General features: G+C 39.8%; 2 protein-coding genes across 16 annotated transcripts in view; both read right to left on the reverse strand.

Annotated features, from left to right (window-relative positions):
- LOC109718252 (putative disease resistance protein RGA1) lies at positions 675-5,799 on the reverse strand. The gene is made up of 2 exons (XM_020244372.1): positions 2,413-5,799; positions 675-1,160 (listed from the first exon to the last, which is right to left on the reverse strand). Exon 1 carries the CDS (start codon positions 5,680-5,682, stop codon positions 2,428-2,430), a length of 3,255 nt encoding a protein of 1,084 aa, XP_020099961.1. The 5' UTR covers positions 5,683-5,799; the 3' UTR covers positions 675-1,160; positions 2,413-2,427.
- Positions 8,181-15,360, reverse strand: part of LOC109718253 (putative disease resistance RPP13-like protein 1) — a 15,707-nt gene continuing 8,527 nt past the window's right edge. For 4 of the 15 annotated variants that reach the window (XM_020244389.1, XM_020244388.1, XM_020244373.1 and 1 more), the window contains 4 exons: positions 9,595-9,661; positions 9,430-9,497; positions 9,230-9,313; positions 8,189-8,237 (listed from right to left, as the gene is read on the reverse strand). The gene's annotated coding sequence lies outside the window, so the exon portion shown is untranslated. Of the gene's footprint in view, positions 8,238-9,034; positions 9,314-9,429; positions 9,498-9,594; positions 9,665-10,037; positions 10,166-13,391; positions 13,638-15,360 lie in introns of those variants that run through there. The other 11 variants (XM_020244387.1, XM_020244382.1, XM_020244376.1 and 8 more) reach the window with 10 other exon arrangements.

A 15,360-nucleotide genomic window follows, 5' to 3' on the forward strand; every position in this document is an offset into this window, starting at 1 on the left:
TTTAGCATGAGACAGATGAGTGGATAGTCAATGGGGCCTGTATCTAATTTTCCACTGTAACATAATGAATTGATAATTTATCTTTTATAGGAGTTGCATATTATTTGTTTTCTACTAGTGAAAATTTTAAAATCATTTCAAATGATTGAATTAGATTTTTAAAGTTATATCAACCTGCATCATTTACTGATTCTTTGTAGGAATTTTCAAGGGCGAAATATACAGAGACCCCTTAAACTTTAGCTCTTTAGCAAATAGGCACCTGAATTTTCAATTTTGCCAATTATAAACCTTAAGCTTTATCGAATAGTTCAATAAGCCATTCTCCTCAATTAAAGTTATTAACTGCACAATCATCTTGGTCCTATGTATTGCATACAGTTTTATGAAGCTTTAAAACACAACAATTTTGGAATGGGTACTTGAAGTTTTAAAGTTTTGATTCTACTACCTAACCTCACATTGTTTGATTTATAAAATTTAGCATAAATTATGCCATTTTTACTAGAATTTAATCTTTGTAATTAAAAAAAAATACTGATTGAATATTTCATCAAATGGCAATTACAAAACCTCCTGCCAAAAAAGTCAAGCATACCATTGAGATCTGATTGAGACATACTTACTAAATATTTAAATAAAACATATTATAAGATTGGTAGTAAAATCACAAGTTTCTAAAGACACTGTACTTTGTTACAACATAAGGCATAATAGTTTAGGTAAGGTCCACACAATCTTTCTTAATAGAATCCTGAAGAATATGTACAAACTATCATTGCACAGCAATTTTCAAGCATTCCTCCACACCAACACATACAACATCATAGTAACAATCCATTACATGTTATCTTACACAACATAGGCCACAAGAGATCCCAAACAATTACATGTAAAGAAAGTATGCAAAGTTATTGAAATCATTCTGCCACAGTAGGTAGTAAGCCACAACCAATGCAATACTGTAATTCTTTGCCCTAAATACTCATAGCTAAATAAAAATTTTCCCCAATAACCGTGCTGCTGCAGTCGCCAGTCTACACAATCTGTGAATGTAAAGTTCAGTCAAATGCGCAACACTTCTACTTCATGGCTTCAATAACCTCATTTTTCTGACTGCGGCAATTCACAAATTTTTGGTTTCTTCAGTATAAGAAAAGCTGTTAGGGAAGAAAACAAAATAGTAAATAAAATAAGTGAGGAGGACACGATCAGCCTATCAAACAATTTGTGCAAAACAACATATGTTTTAATCCCGAAACTAGTGAATGACGGAAGGTGAGTGGATCCATTAATTTTGTACGAAGCAATCCATCAGGTATCCTCAGTTTTGTTCCTATACCTGGTCAAAGAATCAGCAAGGACTTGTTCCTTCATCAAAGCATATTGTCATTCTATTGTCTTCTAAAATATTGTAAAATTCATTTGCTCAAAATAGATACAATCTAGGAACAAAAGTAGTTCTAAATGCATGCTAGCACATTGAGCTTAGCACCTACCGTAGAGGAAGCTTGGAGAAAGAGTAGAGGAGGAAGAAGGGAGCAAGAGAATTGTACTGGCCAGGAAAACCTTGTTCCGATCATATTAAATATGAAAGAAACTAATTACAATAGCCCCTAGAATCCTAGTCCAAATCAGGTATCAAAATGAAAAGCAGAATCCTACTCAGGATCCTCGCTTGTATTTTATGCAAAGTCGGTGTAATTTATGATCTATAGATGAGGCATCTTGAGTATTTCTATAGAATTAGAGCCAGCTAAAATCCCTTAGAGACCTCTAGTTATGAAAAGAAATTCTACAATATCTGAGAGCCCTATCTCTCCTTCACATATTATTTTCATTTTGCAAAAGCAATCACTTTTTCATGTTTTTGTTTCTCCTTTAAGTTACTTTCATTTTAAAGCAAGGACCCCTTCAATTACTAGATAAATGGTATCGAAAAATTGTGAAATTTATTTTTTAGGTACTTTAAATATTCTAGATCAAGTATAACGGAGCCGATCATTGATTCGGAAATTCTAACATCGAAAACAACTTGATAACACGGAGACCACCGTGCTTCTAAAAGCAAACAAACATAGCTCAAGGAAAAACAAATAAGAACAAAAAAACATAGAACTCAGAAATCACACTTACTATCTCTTCAATTACCTTTCTGTTTTTGTGAAAAAATTTTCTGTTTTTTGTCGCTATCATATACATCTTTTGCAATAAAGTTGAGACCCAAACATCAGGAATTTAAAGTGCAAAAATAATGTCTAAGCACACGGAATGAAGTGGTGAGTAATCAAAAGGCAAGAATCATGAAAATATTTGAATAAATGAAGAGTATGAAACAGAAGGACAAAGAAAAAGTTCAATCATTTATTTGTGTTTGATATTCAACAAAAAAAAAAAAAAATGCTATCATACCATAGTCTCCATGATTCAAGCATAGTAGTGCACCGGTACTTCTAGCTGACGAAGCTTTGGGCAACCAGATATGAACAATTCAGGCCGGGATGCAGAGTTCCATAGCCAATCTGGCAAAGTCTCCAAATTTCTACAGTTCGTTACGGTCAGGTAACGGAGGGACGTAAGATGGCGCATGCCCTGTGGCAAACTAATCAGCTCATCGCACTCAGATACTTCCAACTTCTCCAAAGCAGTAAGGTCATGCAGTGCCTCACATGTTGAAGTTGCAACCAGCTCACAGCATAATCCAATTGTGAGCTTTCGAAGAGATCTACTGAAAGATTTCAGAGCTCCAGGTGTGCTACACAGCATTTCTTGATTAAACAGCAGATTCAAGTTTACAAGAGAAGAGCAACTAAAGTGCAGCACCTTCAGCTTAGGGCAATGAGCTACTGTCAAATCTCTAAGATGAGGGAATTTGTTCTGATTATCTTCCATCACCCATTTCTGCAGATTAGGCAATCGAAAGAAAGTAAGTTTTTCTAGTTTTGGGAATGTACCATCATTTCCAGAAAATGTATCATCAACACAGGTCACTGCATTCATTCCTCTTATCTCGATGACCTTAAGACAAGGAAATTGTCCAAGTGGTGGTAAACTTTTCAATCTCTTAAGGTTAACTAGTCTAATCTCTACCATATATTCAAGAGTTGACTTCCCATTTGTCATCCATTGAGGTGCCCCTGTTCCAGGGTATGAAAATATGTCTAGAATCTCTAAACTTGGAGGCGGTTGCAGGGCTTCAAGAACTTGCTGCGCAGTTCTATCAGAAGCTTCACTATCATCATTATAGAAGTTCAACCAACTCCAATACAATGCCAACGACGTAATATTTCTCTTAGAATTCAACTGTGCTCTTTTGGCATCTTCCGGGTCCAACGCCTTCTCAAGGTTCTCGATCTGTAATGCACCTTTAAGATTATCTAAGCTCCCTAGCTCCTCGATTTTGCGCCCTCTCTCAGCAGTCACAATGAATCTTGATAGTGTCTGGAGGTTGGATAACCGCCCCATTTGATGTGGAATGGTAGTTAACGAGGAACACCCTAGGATATTAAGATGTCTCAGCTCTCTTAAAGAATACATGCTTTCAGGCAAACTGTCAAGCTTACAACAACCTTCAAGGTTTAAAGTTTCTAAATTTCGAAGCTTGGTGATGGAAGGATGAAGAGTACAAAGTTCCTTGCAATGAGAGAGATTAAGAATCAGCATATTCTGGAGGCCCCCAATCAACTCTGGAATTGTATGAAAATTCTTGCAATAAGAGAGGTTAAGAATCTGTAGTTCCTGGAGGTTCCCTATAGACTCCGGAATAGTTTCTATATCAGTTTCTGAAAGATTGAGGTACCTTAGGAATGATAAGCTCTTAATTGATTTAGGTAGCTCTGAAATGGCACAGGAATGTAGATCCAACACACGGAGATATTTTAAACGGGAGAAAAAGTCATCATTAATCTGTGTAATCCCGATTTTCTGCTTAAGCTCATCCATTTTGCTGTTTTTAACTAAAAGCAATGTCTGTAGATTTGGGCAACGTGATAAAGCACTGAGAAATGTCCTAGTGTTCTCATCACATAACAATGATAAATGTCTAATCTGTTCTGGGGAAGCACGTAGGTCATCACTCATTTTTACACACATCATCCCGTCAATGGCATTTGTTGCCATGTGTTTACTTCCAACAGCATAGTTCAAAAAAGTATATACTTGAGAATTAATACAGTATTTTAAATTTCCTTGGCCTTCTGGGTATTGCACCTCCTGAAGGAAGTGATAAGAGACCAATATATTGAAGCAATGACGACCATAATCTTTGATTATACCATCTTGTTGTGTGCACGGAATGAAGCCATTAACATTCCATAAATCAATTATTTCCTGCTTATCAAAAGTATGATCTTTAGGGAACATCGTCAGGTACAAAATGCAAAGCTTGAGATGCCATGGCAAAGTATAATAGCTGAATTTGATCAAAGTATGTATATTTAGATCTCCATTACTATGTGAATTCAGATACTCCAGTACGTGGCTTGCATTTTTTGGGTGACACTGCAAAATCCCACCTATCATGTTATTTGCTATGGGCAAGCTACGACACAATTCTACTATCTTCTTAACTATCCCAGAGTCCAACTCGTTTTCAGTTCCGAAAGCTTTCTTCACTAACAGATCAAAGCATACATCTTCTGGTAATGGTTCAAGTTCATATGGGACAGCAGACTCAATTATCACCGAATCTCTACCTCGTGTGGTCATGATGACAGTACTCCCTCCCTCGCCAACACTCAAAAACGGCTTAAATGTTTCCCACTCACTTTCATTTTCCACCCAGATGTCGTCCAGAACAAGGAAAAATCTCCTCCCACGCAGGACTTGGCAAAGATAATCGCACAGCTTATCGAGTGATCCTAAATCTAGCGTATGATTTGCTAACTGGGTTACACAGTTTATAATTTTCATCACAATCAGCTCGATATCAGAATCTTCAGGCGTAGTGACCCACATTCGGCAGTCGAAGTATTTCTTCACACGCGGGTCATTGTAAACCAGCCGAGCAAGGGCTGTCTTTCCCGATCCGTCACGACCGGAAATGTGAACAAAACGGAGGCCGTCGGACGGTCCAGAAAAGATGATCTGCAAGATCTTTTCTTTGTCTTCATCTCTTCCTAAAATTTCCGATTCCACAGATGCCGATCTCAATGTGCCACTCCGCCGGGGAATTACCGGAGCATTCCATTCTCTAGGACAATCCAACGCAACTGGTCTACTGAAAAGTGCACCGAAAATTTGATCGAACATATAATTCAACTTCTTTAAGTTGGAATCAATGTCGCCTTGGTACTTGGCATCGAGCAAGTCGGCGGATTTGCAGTATAAAATCTCTATCATCTGATCTCTCCAAAAATAAAAAATAATCTCTTTCATCCGCCGAAGCTTGTGGCTAAAGTTGGGGCCAGGAATAAGTGCACGTACCTGTGTTACTGCGTGTGATCTGTGCGGAAAGTTATGGATCAAATCAACTAAACGATCAGTTAAGGAACACGCATCTTCAAGTTCGCGCCTTTTCGGCGATGCCCAATACGGCCATCCTACAGTCCAAACCGCCAAATAAATATTGGTCAGCTGACCAATCAGCCCATCGCGTTCAGTTGATTCAGCGCGTGTGATGACTCTCGTGACCTCATGAGACGAAAGCTTCTCGAGCGCACGCCGCAGAATGGCCGCCTCCATAAGGGCCCTCTCGATGTTCGTTCGCCCCGACGCTTTGTCAGAGAGAGAGAGAGAGAGAAGCAGCTAAAGGACGATCGCTCTACCTTGGAAGGGAAAGTGCTGATGTAGGGCTGAAAACTGTTTATTAGAATATTATATATCGGATTGAATTCAGAAACGAATTCCGGCAGAGCAGAATTCCGATGCTAAAATTGGCTATTCGAATTCAGATTTAAGTTTAGTAATAATTATAAAGAATTTTTGGAATTCTGAATGCAAATTTGGTTTTTTTTTTTTTTCTTTTTTTCTTTTTTTTGGTTAATAAGGATTCGAATACGGAGTCGGATATTCGGATTCCACTTTATTTTCAATTTACGGCTAAGCCCTCAACAAAAAAAAAGAAAAAAGAAAAGAAAAAGTAAACATACTATAAAGCCCCTGTTTTTTTTTTTTTTTTTCGATTTAGAATAAAAATTCTAATCAGTCAATAAAACTAAATATATATCAAGATTGTTAATTAACATATTGAAACCTAAAATTAATTTTTTACTGTTATGAGCCGAATTCTCCAACTGTTGACCCGGTCAAAGTTCTCCTTTGGGGTGCGTGCAAGGAATTGATACGGCTTCACGTAATGACTCTCAAAGTCTGCGCTCTTCGACTGATCAAACGATTCAGCTGATGAGAGATCGGATCAGCCGAGTTCAAAACTTTATACTACAGAATCGATTCGGTTGAGTGAGCAGAATAGGATATTATACAGTGTTTTAGGTTGGCTGATGAGCCGAATGGCTTTTATATATTGAAACTTAAAGTCGGAAACTTGTACAAAAGAGAGTGTGCTTGTAAAGCATACAGACTCTAGAAATCTAATTTAAATACTACTCCTAGAAAAGGCACTAAATGCAGAAAAAGAAAGATTACAGATAGACTACTCCTAGGAAAACAAGGAAAATGCGTGGAAATAGAAAGTGGTCTTCTGTTCCCTGGAAAAAGACCCCTCTTCCAGGCGTTATTCTCCTATTTATACTCCGCATATTGTGATTTGGTTATGTACACGATCGGCCACTTCCCTAATTTCGCGGGCTAGTACAAGCAGATCCTAACCGCTCAAACTGATTGCGGTTATGCTGTGATTTACTTAGTGGTCCCTGCACACCACGTGTCAGGTTTTAGAATCCTTGGCAAGCTGAGCGTCAATTTTCCACGATTGCCCCCTCGGTAGCTCCCGAATAGACGATTCGGTAGCTTACGTAATCTCTTTCAAAGGCGTGAATTTCGAAACCATTATTTGGAATTGCCTTGTACCGTCTTTCTCTCAGCCGTCCTTTCTCCTTTGCCGGCCATGATCTCCCACACATTCCTTTTGTCTCTTACGCGGTATTTATTAGGTCATTTATTGCCGCCGTCTCATCATCATTAAAGCCGTTTTCGGAATTCCATCCGACTGCCCTATTCTTTTGTCTTTTTTGTTTTCTTCTTCATTACGCTTCCCCCTTTCTTTCTTCTTCCTTCGCTTTTCTTTCTTCTTCCTCTTCGCCTAAGAAGCCCTGTCTTCGTCTTCTACTTCTTCTTTCGCCTTCTCTAATGGCTCCTCTTCCTTCTCTTCCTTCTTCTTCATCTCTCGATTACACTTTACTTAGACAATATGTTGGGTCGAACCCTTCCCGATTTATTTTCGGTCCCTCGTTTACAGATGACCCTATCCCTGAGGATTTTTCTTTCTCAAGTGAGGGTCTTCTTTTAATGGCTGATGCCATTCATCTCCATTATTGGTATGCTTCAACTTCGACGGGAAAAGGCCTTCGAACTTGACAGAGTGTTTCGAAAGCATATCTCACTTGGTTGGATCGGGTAGAAGCATCGTATGTCGATCTCTGGCGAGAGATTGGGATTTATGAAACCATTCAATTATCTCGAACACCTCCCATAGCCGATAACCTTCTTTTGTCTACGCTTCTTTGTTTCTGGTCCCCTGTTTCCATCACCTTCTTTTTTAGAGCGGGACCCTTTACTCCTACTCTCCTTGATGTAGTAGCGATGGTTGGTTTGCGCCCTTATGGCATTGCCCTTTCGATGGTCTATAATCCTGATGGCGTGACCAATTTTGAGGCCCATCTTGATCTAGCTAATCTAGCTTATATCAAGTTTATCCACCAGTTCTGTCACGCCCGGGTACCAGCGGAAGCATATCCGGCACGTGCACAGACCCGCCATACACCTGCAGTATATAAGGCGTCTACGAAGAAAGCAAATCGATAGGAAGTAAAACAAAGAAAATCCTATCCTGATATCAGAGCAATGTACAAGTCGATATATACAATCAGTAAAAACAAGGAGTATACAATCCAAAATCCCAGCAAAAGGAGAAGAAGAAGAACTATAACAACTGGATCATCAACTCATATACAACACAGGGTACACAAAAACATCTGTACACAGGTAGTCACTCTATACAATGGACATCACCCTCGGCCGTAGCCCGAGTAGCAAGGTGATCGACTAGCACGCTCCTAGTAGTCCCTAGCTAGGCGCGACTCCCTTGCCACGATCCCTAGCCTCTCCTGTAACAGGCTCTGTAAAAACAACCACCAAAAGGGCGTGAGAACTATTAACAATAGTTCCCAGTGGGTAAGCCGCCAGCCTCGGCGAATTACACCACTAGGCTCATGATGTACTAAATGAAAGCGAAAGCAGTAATTGCATGATATAGAATTACGCAATGCTAACAGGTAATGAGCATGTAAGCAACATGTAATCATGACTTCAACAGTAATGAATCAACTGAATAATAGAAGCATAGCAACTATGATAAGCATGAACATAAGCATAAATGTGTAAGTAACTACTGTACACTGTAACTGGTAATCATTCATTACTGTCCAATTTCCTTTAGCACTTTCCTTTCATTCACAGGGATCTACTCAAGGTAGTCCAGCTTGCGCCGCGCCTAATGGCCCCGTGGTAGTATACACTCCCCACGGCAATCCACTTCGGCACCCAATCCCGCACGGGCGAGCAACTGTCGCGTAGGCCAACTCCGGAGTGCCGGCTTGTAGGGAGCTACCCTCACAAGCGTGTGCGAATGAGCACGATGGCAAGCAAGCAAAATCCATTATCCACATGTCACAATTTTCATATTTACATTGCAAAGTTCTTACCCTCGATCCTCAGGTCGGAATTTCAATACATAAATAGTAACAAGAGCTAGTATCCACTAGATTGTAAACATGTAAGGGTAATGCTAAATCACATGGCATTATAGTCTTTCCACTAGTATGGCACTATCAACATAGTCATGAACATGTCATAGTTTTCTACGTCAGAGTCAAGAGAATGTCATTGTTCTCTACCTTATAAGTGCATTCTACACTTGTTCATAAGTCATTCAACTAAATTGAATACAAATATAAATACTTTCATGTATAAGTGTTCTCTACTTTATAGAGACTTCATTCCGAATATGTTCGACATTATGATGACGAATGTCAAGCCCTTTATCAAACACATAAGCACACAATAAGACCATTTCTATAATACATATAGAACATAGAGGAGTTTCACTTACTCTGGTTAGGTCCGACCCACCTAGTACTAGGCTCCAACTATCCACAAGAAGTCCCACAAACGGCTCAACGAAGCCCCAAAGCTGCTGAAAAACAAACGTCAAGATCGGATTAGATCTACGGCCGAAATGTCCGATTTCGGCTCAAATCACATCTCGTATCACATAGCAACATAAATCGCTGTTTTGGTTCACTTTAGTACCTCCAATTAAGTCTCTAAAGGCTTCCCAAAGCCAACCAAGGATGACCCAAAGGTCGGTTGAAGTCCCGCTGCGATCAACACCAACACGACATCAAAATCATCGTATAATAGCAAATATAATCGAAATCTTGCGAATTCAGTTTTCTAACTGAAATCCCTGCTTACCTCAGGTTAGAATACCTTCCAAACCAGCTTCAAAGAGTACAAGTTCAGCTCAACGAGGCTCGAAGACCTGCTGCGAAGAAATAATCCCGAAATTGCATCAATTCGCGCAAATAAGTGCAATTAGTTCCAATTTAGCTTTATTAATGGCTAAATATTCCAATTAAGCTTCAAAGTAGCTTATCCCTGGTCTAAGAAGGTTAATTCACAGCTAATTATCTCATTCCTACATGCTGAAAACTCAGGTTAAAACAGTTGGAAGCAAAATCCTGAAATCGATACTCAAATCGACTAATAAAGCGCCGATAACGGAAAAATCAAGTCGTATACCTTCTCAAGCTTGCAACCAGCTCCTTACTGGTCCAGGGCTGCAAAAATCCCTCCAAAATGCTCTCTTGCACGTGCACAAAGGTGCTGCGACGCTCGCAACCAGCGAAGAACGCGCGCGGCGACGAAAACGAGCGAAATCGGCGAATTCGATGTAAGAGAGAAAAACCCTAGAGAGAGAAAGAGAGAAATGGTGGAGAACCCTCCTCTGGTCTCAAGACCCTTCCACAGAGCTCCTGGAGTCGTGCTGGGGGTTATAGATAGGGATTAGAAGGTGAAATTACCAAAATAGCCTTGCTGCCACGAATTGCCACTGTGTACCGGTACAGCAAGCAGAAAAGGCTGATTTCGCCAGTTCAATGCGTTTTCTCACTTTTAGCATTCCAATCAATCTCTAACTTATCCAAAAACTTGTTCTAACCTTTTAGAACATGTAAGAGTGATCCACACACCATTCCACACACTCGAACTCTGCAATTTGCGAAAGTCCAGTGTATTACAAGTTCGCAGGCCAATCCTCTGCTCTGGTCACTAAGAAGGAGCACACAGCTTTCCTTCTCTACTGGTTATGTCATAACCTCTTCTATACTCGTTCACAGAAGATAAATCGAAATTTGTTCCAATCACCGTAGGTTTAGCTAACGGCGAAAAATTAGCCTTAGGTGTATATTTTCTTGCCTTCGTATATAGAGAAATTTTTTATTCAATCAAACAATTGTCATCCGGAGAGGGTTTAGCAATTGGTTCTGGTTGCGGTATTCTCTGGGTTTTGCAAATGTGTTTGCGAATTTATTTTCCTTCTCGGTGCCAAACTCTTTTAGATATAGATTCGGCTCCTCATTTTGATACTTATGGGTCGACTCCCGGCTGTCCAAAGTCTATATCCTCAGGCCACCTATATGAATTCGGCAATTATTTCAAAGTTTATTATGAATCGCATCCTCATCACCTTATCTCGTGGTCCCTATTTGCAAAACGCGTCACTAGTCCATCTTGGCTTCTCACTTAATATAAAGCCATCCAGGGTGAATTGGTTTCTTCTCGAGCCAGTGAATATTCAGATGTTTTACTAGCTGTGCGAGATCTGCACGTTGGGCTGAAAACATGTTCTAAATTGATGCCCAATACTAAGTTTATTCTCCTCAATATGTTGCGCGCCAGTTTGGATTTGTCCAAGCAATCCCAGCACTGGCCAAATTTTTTATGGCCAATACTGCCGTTAACCATCCTCCCACTAAGAGCACAACTAAAGTTGATCGGCTTTCGGCCATGGGGAATCATCTTCGACGCTCTTTCAAATTAGTACGCTTAAGGCCGAATCACACGGGAGTAATGGGTTTTCATTTTACGGCGTCTTGGGACGCTATTTGTGAGCGAATTTTTGTTCCGATACCGTCACACGCACTTCGTAAGGCTCTTCATCCGGAAGGTATGTTGCTTATTAATTGAGCTATTCCCATGTTTAATTTTCTTCTTCGGCTCATTTTATTTATTTGTAGCGCGCAATCCCTTTTTCGAACAAGGACATCTCACTCGATCCCCCTGCACAAGAAGAATCAAGGAAAAACTCTGATTGAGATTCTGATAATTTATCTCGTCCCTTTGTAGTGAGCCTTGCTTTTTCATTTTTGCCATCTTTTCTTTACGTAATTCATTTGACTCACATATGTATATATTCTTATATACAATCCATTCTGGCTACTTCATTGGTCCCTTGTTCGGAGAAACGACCGATTGAAGCCGAACGATCTACTCCTCCGCCGCCCCCAAAGCGGCGCAAATCAGTTGTGAAGAAGATCTATTCCTCACCTCCTACAGTCGTCGAAGATGAATCTTTAGCTTGTGTTCCACCAACGTCGAAGAAAAATCTTCCTTAATCATCTCTAAATGAACCAATCTCAGTCGAGGTAAATCCTCAGCCTATTTTGATTGACTCCTCTTCTTCTAATGTTTCAAACGGATCACCTCCACTTTCTCCTTCGGTAAAACAGACGCCTTAGGGAAGAAGTTCTCACATCTGTTTCACTTCGTCCTTGGGGAAGAAAATGTCTGATTCTGAAAGACAAGCTCCCCAAGAAGCTCGTCTTGACAAGAAGCGAGAAGCGGAACGAAAGCAGGCAAAAATTGAGAAAGATGTGGAGAAGGCAAGAAAAACGAATGAAATGGCAAAGATGTCAATTCCGAAGGAAATAGAAGAAGACAGAGGTGAGGGAGAAAGAAGTAGAAAATAAGAAGAAATAAGAAGAATAGAAAAAGAGGAACAAGGAAAAGAGAAAGAGAGTGAAGAGAAACAGATAAAAGAGGATGGTAAAGAAAAAGAAATGAATACAGTTCCTACTTCCGAACCTTCAGCTGAAGCTTCAACATCAGCTCCTTTACTAGTGTCTTAACCAGCAGACCCGTTGACTATTTCTCTTCAAGACTTATTGGCTTCAAGCCCGTATTCAAATGAAGAGGAAGATTTCTCTGCCGTTATGTCGGCTGACACTCAACAAAGATTAAATGAGTGTCTAAAATTATATAGTAGTGGTCTTCCTTTTTTGGCTCGGAATACGGAACAATTCGATCGGCTTGGGGCCGTCCTGCTTGACCTAGTAGACCAGTCGGATCTTTCTTCTGCAGGTAAATATTTTGCAGAAACATTGTCCTCTCAACTCTCTTCCTTTTTGACTCGGCAACAAACCCTTTCTGGCAAGTTCTTATCTTTGGATCACCACTTCAACCGAGTTAATCATTTCAAGATGAAAATTCCCGAAGTGGCAATTCCAATTGCTGATTTGAGTCAACAAGATAATTCTCTAAGAAAACCAAGAATCGGCTCTTCGACAGTGTATCTCTAATCTCAAAGAAGAACTTGCTGCAGCCGAATCGGCCCTGGCCCAAAAATCTGAGCAACGCACGCTTGTACAAGCTCAACTAAAAATCAAGAAGGACGAAGGGGTGAGGCTTCATGATCAAGTATCCCAGCTTTATAAGCTTCATCCTTTGATGAAACGTAGAAAACGAGCAGCCGATTCCGCACAAGCGCACTTAGAAGCCGAATGGAATCAACTTAAAGACATATTATCTTGCACTACAAGAATTAATATTATTAACGACCATATATTAATGACAGAGGTCAATTTTGGTCGTTAAAAATGCACAAATCAGTATTCCCGCGCAATGTGGCAAATTAACTGAACCTTTAATGACCAATATTATTTTCGTCGTTTTAGATGATGTTCATCCCGTCGTTAATAGTGTAGATCTGCCGCTTTTTTTTTTTTTCGTTTATCGCAATTTTTTTGCAACCTTCACACGCAACCTCTTGGCTCTACCCATTCACAGAGTATCACGCCCCGGGACCCAGCGGAAGCCCACCCGGTGCATGTCCAAACCCGCCGTATGTCTACAACATATAAGGCGTCTACAACAAAGCGATAATTAAAACAAAAATAAACGAGTATCTAGAGATATCAGAGCAAGAGTACAACTAGATTCTAATAGCAAGTGGATAAATAGGAACTAAACAACTAACATAAAAGTAAAGGTAGATACATCAAGAACGAAATACAAGTGCTAGATATACAAAAGTGGTGGTCTCTACATAAGGTACAAAACTGTCAACCTCTCCAAGTAAAACAAAAAGAGAGGTGATCCACCTAAAGCAAGACTCCTCGCTATCTAGGTCAAAGCGACACCCTTGCCGCGGTCCCTAGCCTCACCCGGAGTGGAAGGCTCTGTAACAAAAACATCAATATAGAGGGCGTGAGAACTATTAATCAATAGTTCCCAGTGGGTAAGCCGCCAACATCAGCAAAATACACCACTAGGTTATAGAGGCAAAAGTAGTAAAAGAACTGAAATAAACAACATGTAGGTAAACAACAACAATTATCTTGGTTACGTTACTATGCCTCAAATTTCGCATGATATTAAACATGTAAAGCTACTAATCCCTTATGATCGAGTCTATCCGGTAAGTATACTAGTATGCTCTTAACATGTCCGCATGTATACAAATATGCACCAAATGTAATCAACAAGTATGCAACTATGTCCAACCAATCCTTACTATAAAGTAGTAATCGTCATTTAGTGGTTACATGTCCTTTCCATTTCCAATCTAGGACCTACACAAGTATAGTCCGGCTTGTGCCGCCTAATGGCTCCGGGTAGTCCAGTATTTCCCTAGGAATGTGACTGTCCCACGGCGACCCAGTAGGCCCTCAATCCCGCATAGTGAGCATATGTCGCATAGACCAACTCTAGAGTGTCGTCTTGTGGGGAGCAATCCTCACAAGCATGTGCGAATGAGCACAAATGGCAAGCAAGCGTAATCATCATCTCAAGTATATGGTCATCATGTGTCAATCACGGTATAAACACTAGCAATCCAAAGGTCTAGTTTTATGTCACAATGTAAAGGTTCCACCGTTTACTAAATCTAATGCCACTTTATGATATTATGGTTTACTATGTCAACACATATTTCCAAGTCCAATGCCACTTCATGACATTATATAATCCCTATGTTTAGCACATGTCCCTTGTTCTCAAACAAGTAAAAGCTTGTCATTTCACTTCATATAACATGATTTCTAACATATCATGAAAATGCCACACACACTAGCATGAGTACTATATACATATCTCACTACTACATAGGGATGAAATGATATGATACATAACATATGTATTTTAAATATTTTAAAATTCATTTATGCTCTATCTAATATGAATATGCATGATTTTTCATTTTACAACATAAAATATAACATAGGGGGAGTTCATCCATTTCGGTAAGGTCAAACCTACAAAGAACTCCTATAATCCCCTTCGTTTGCGCCAAAGAAGATGTCCACTAGTCTCCTAACTCCTTAAAGAAAATTATAAGAGGGTTAGACGAAACGAACGAACACCCAAGTGTTCATCTTTAATCAACCCAAAAAATGGCAAAATTCACATTGTGTGGTGAAAAGCTCTCTCAATCTCTAAATGGGAGCTAGAACCCTTCAAATCCAATCTAAAGGAAGGTTCTAAACCAATCAATTAGATTCCAAAAGCTACAAATCTAAATTCCCAAATAATCCCTAGATTTCTCATTTCTAGATTTATATGCAAAAATCCTCCAAAAACATGATCTAAAGAGAAGATCAAGCATACTAACCTCTCTTGAAGTCCAAAACCTACCTAGAAAGGTGCTAGAGTTGAAGTTCTCCTCTCCAACAAGCTCCAAATAAAGCTCGAATGCTTCTCCAATGGTGGAAACCCAACATAAAGCAAGGAGGAGAGGAAAAGAGAGATCAAAACAAGTTAAAACTAAGAGAAATGGGAAAAAAACCAAGGGAGAGGGTCCTTACCTGTGTTCTCCACGATTTAGGGCTCAAAAAAGCCATCCAAGGGGCTGTGGGGGGTTAAATAGAGATGCAACAATCTCAAAAAGACCCTCCAACAACGTGC

Source organism: Ananas comosus, linkage group 12, assembly GCF_001540865.1.
Source record: "Ananas comosus cultivar F153 linkage group 12, ASM154086v1, whole genome shotgun sequence".
In the NCBI taxonomy this organism is placed as follows: domain Eukaryota; kingdom Viridiplantae; phylum Streptophyta; class Magnoliopsida; order Poales; family Bromeliaceae; genus Ananas; species Ananas comosus.

Coding starts and splice junctions, on each gene's coding strand:
- LOC109718252 (XM_020244372.1), bottom strand. CDS start 5,682: ATGGAGGCGGCCATTCTGCGGCGTGCGCTCGAGAAGCTTTCGTCTCAT.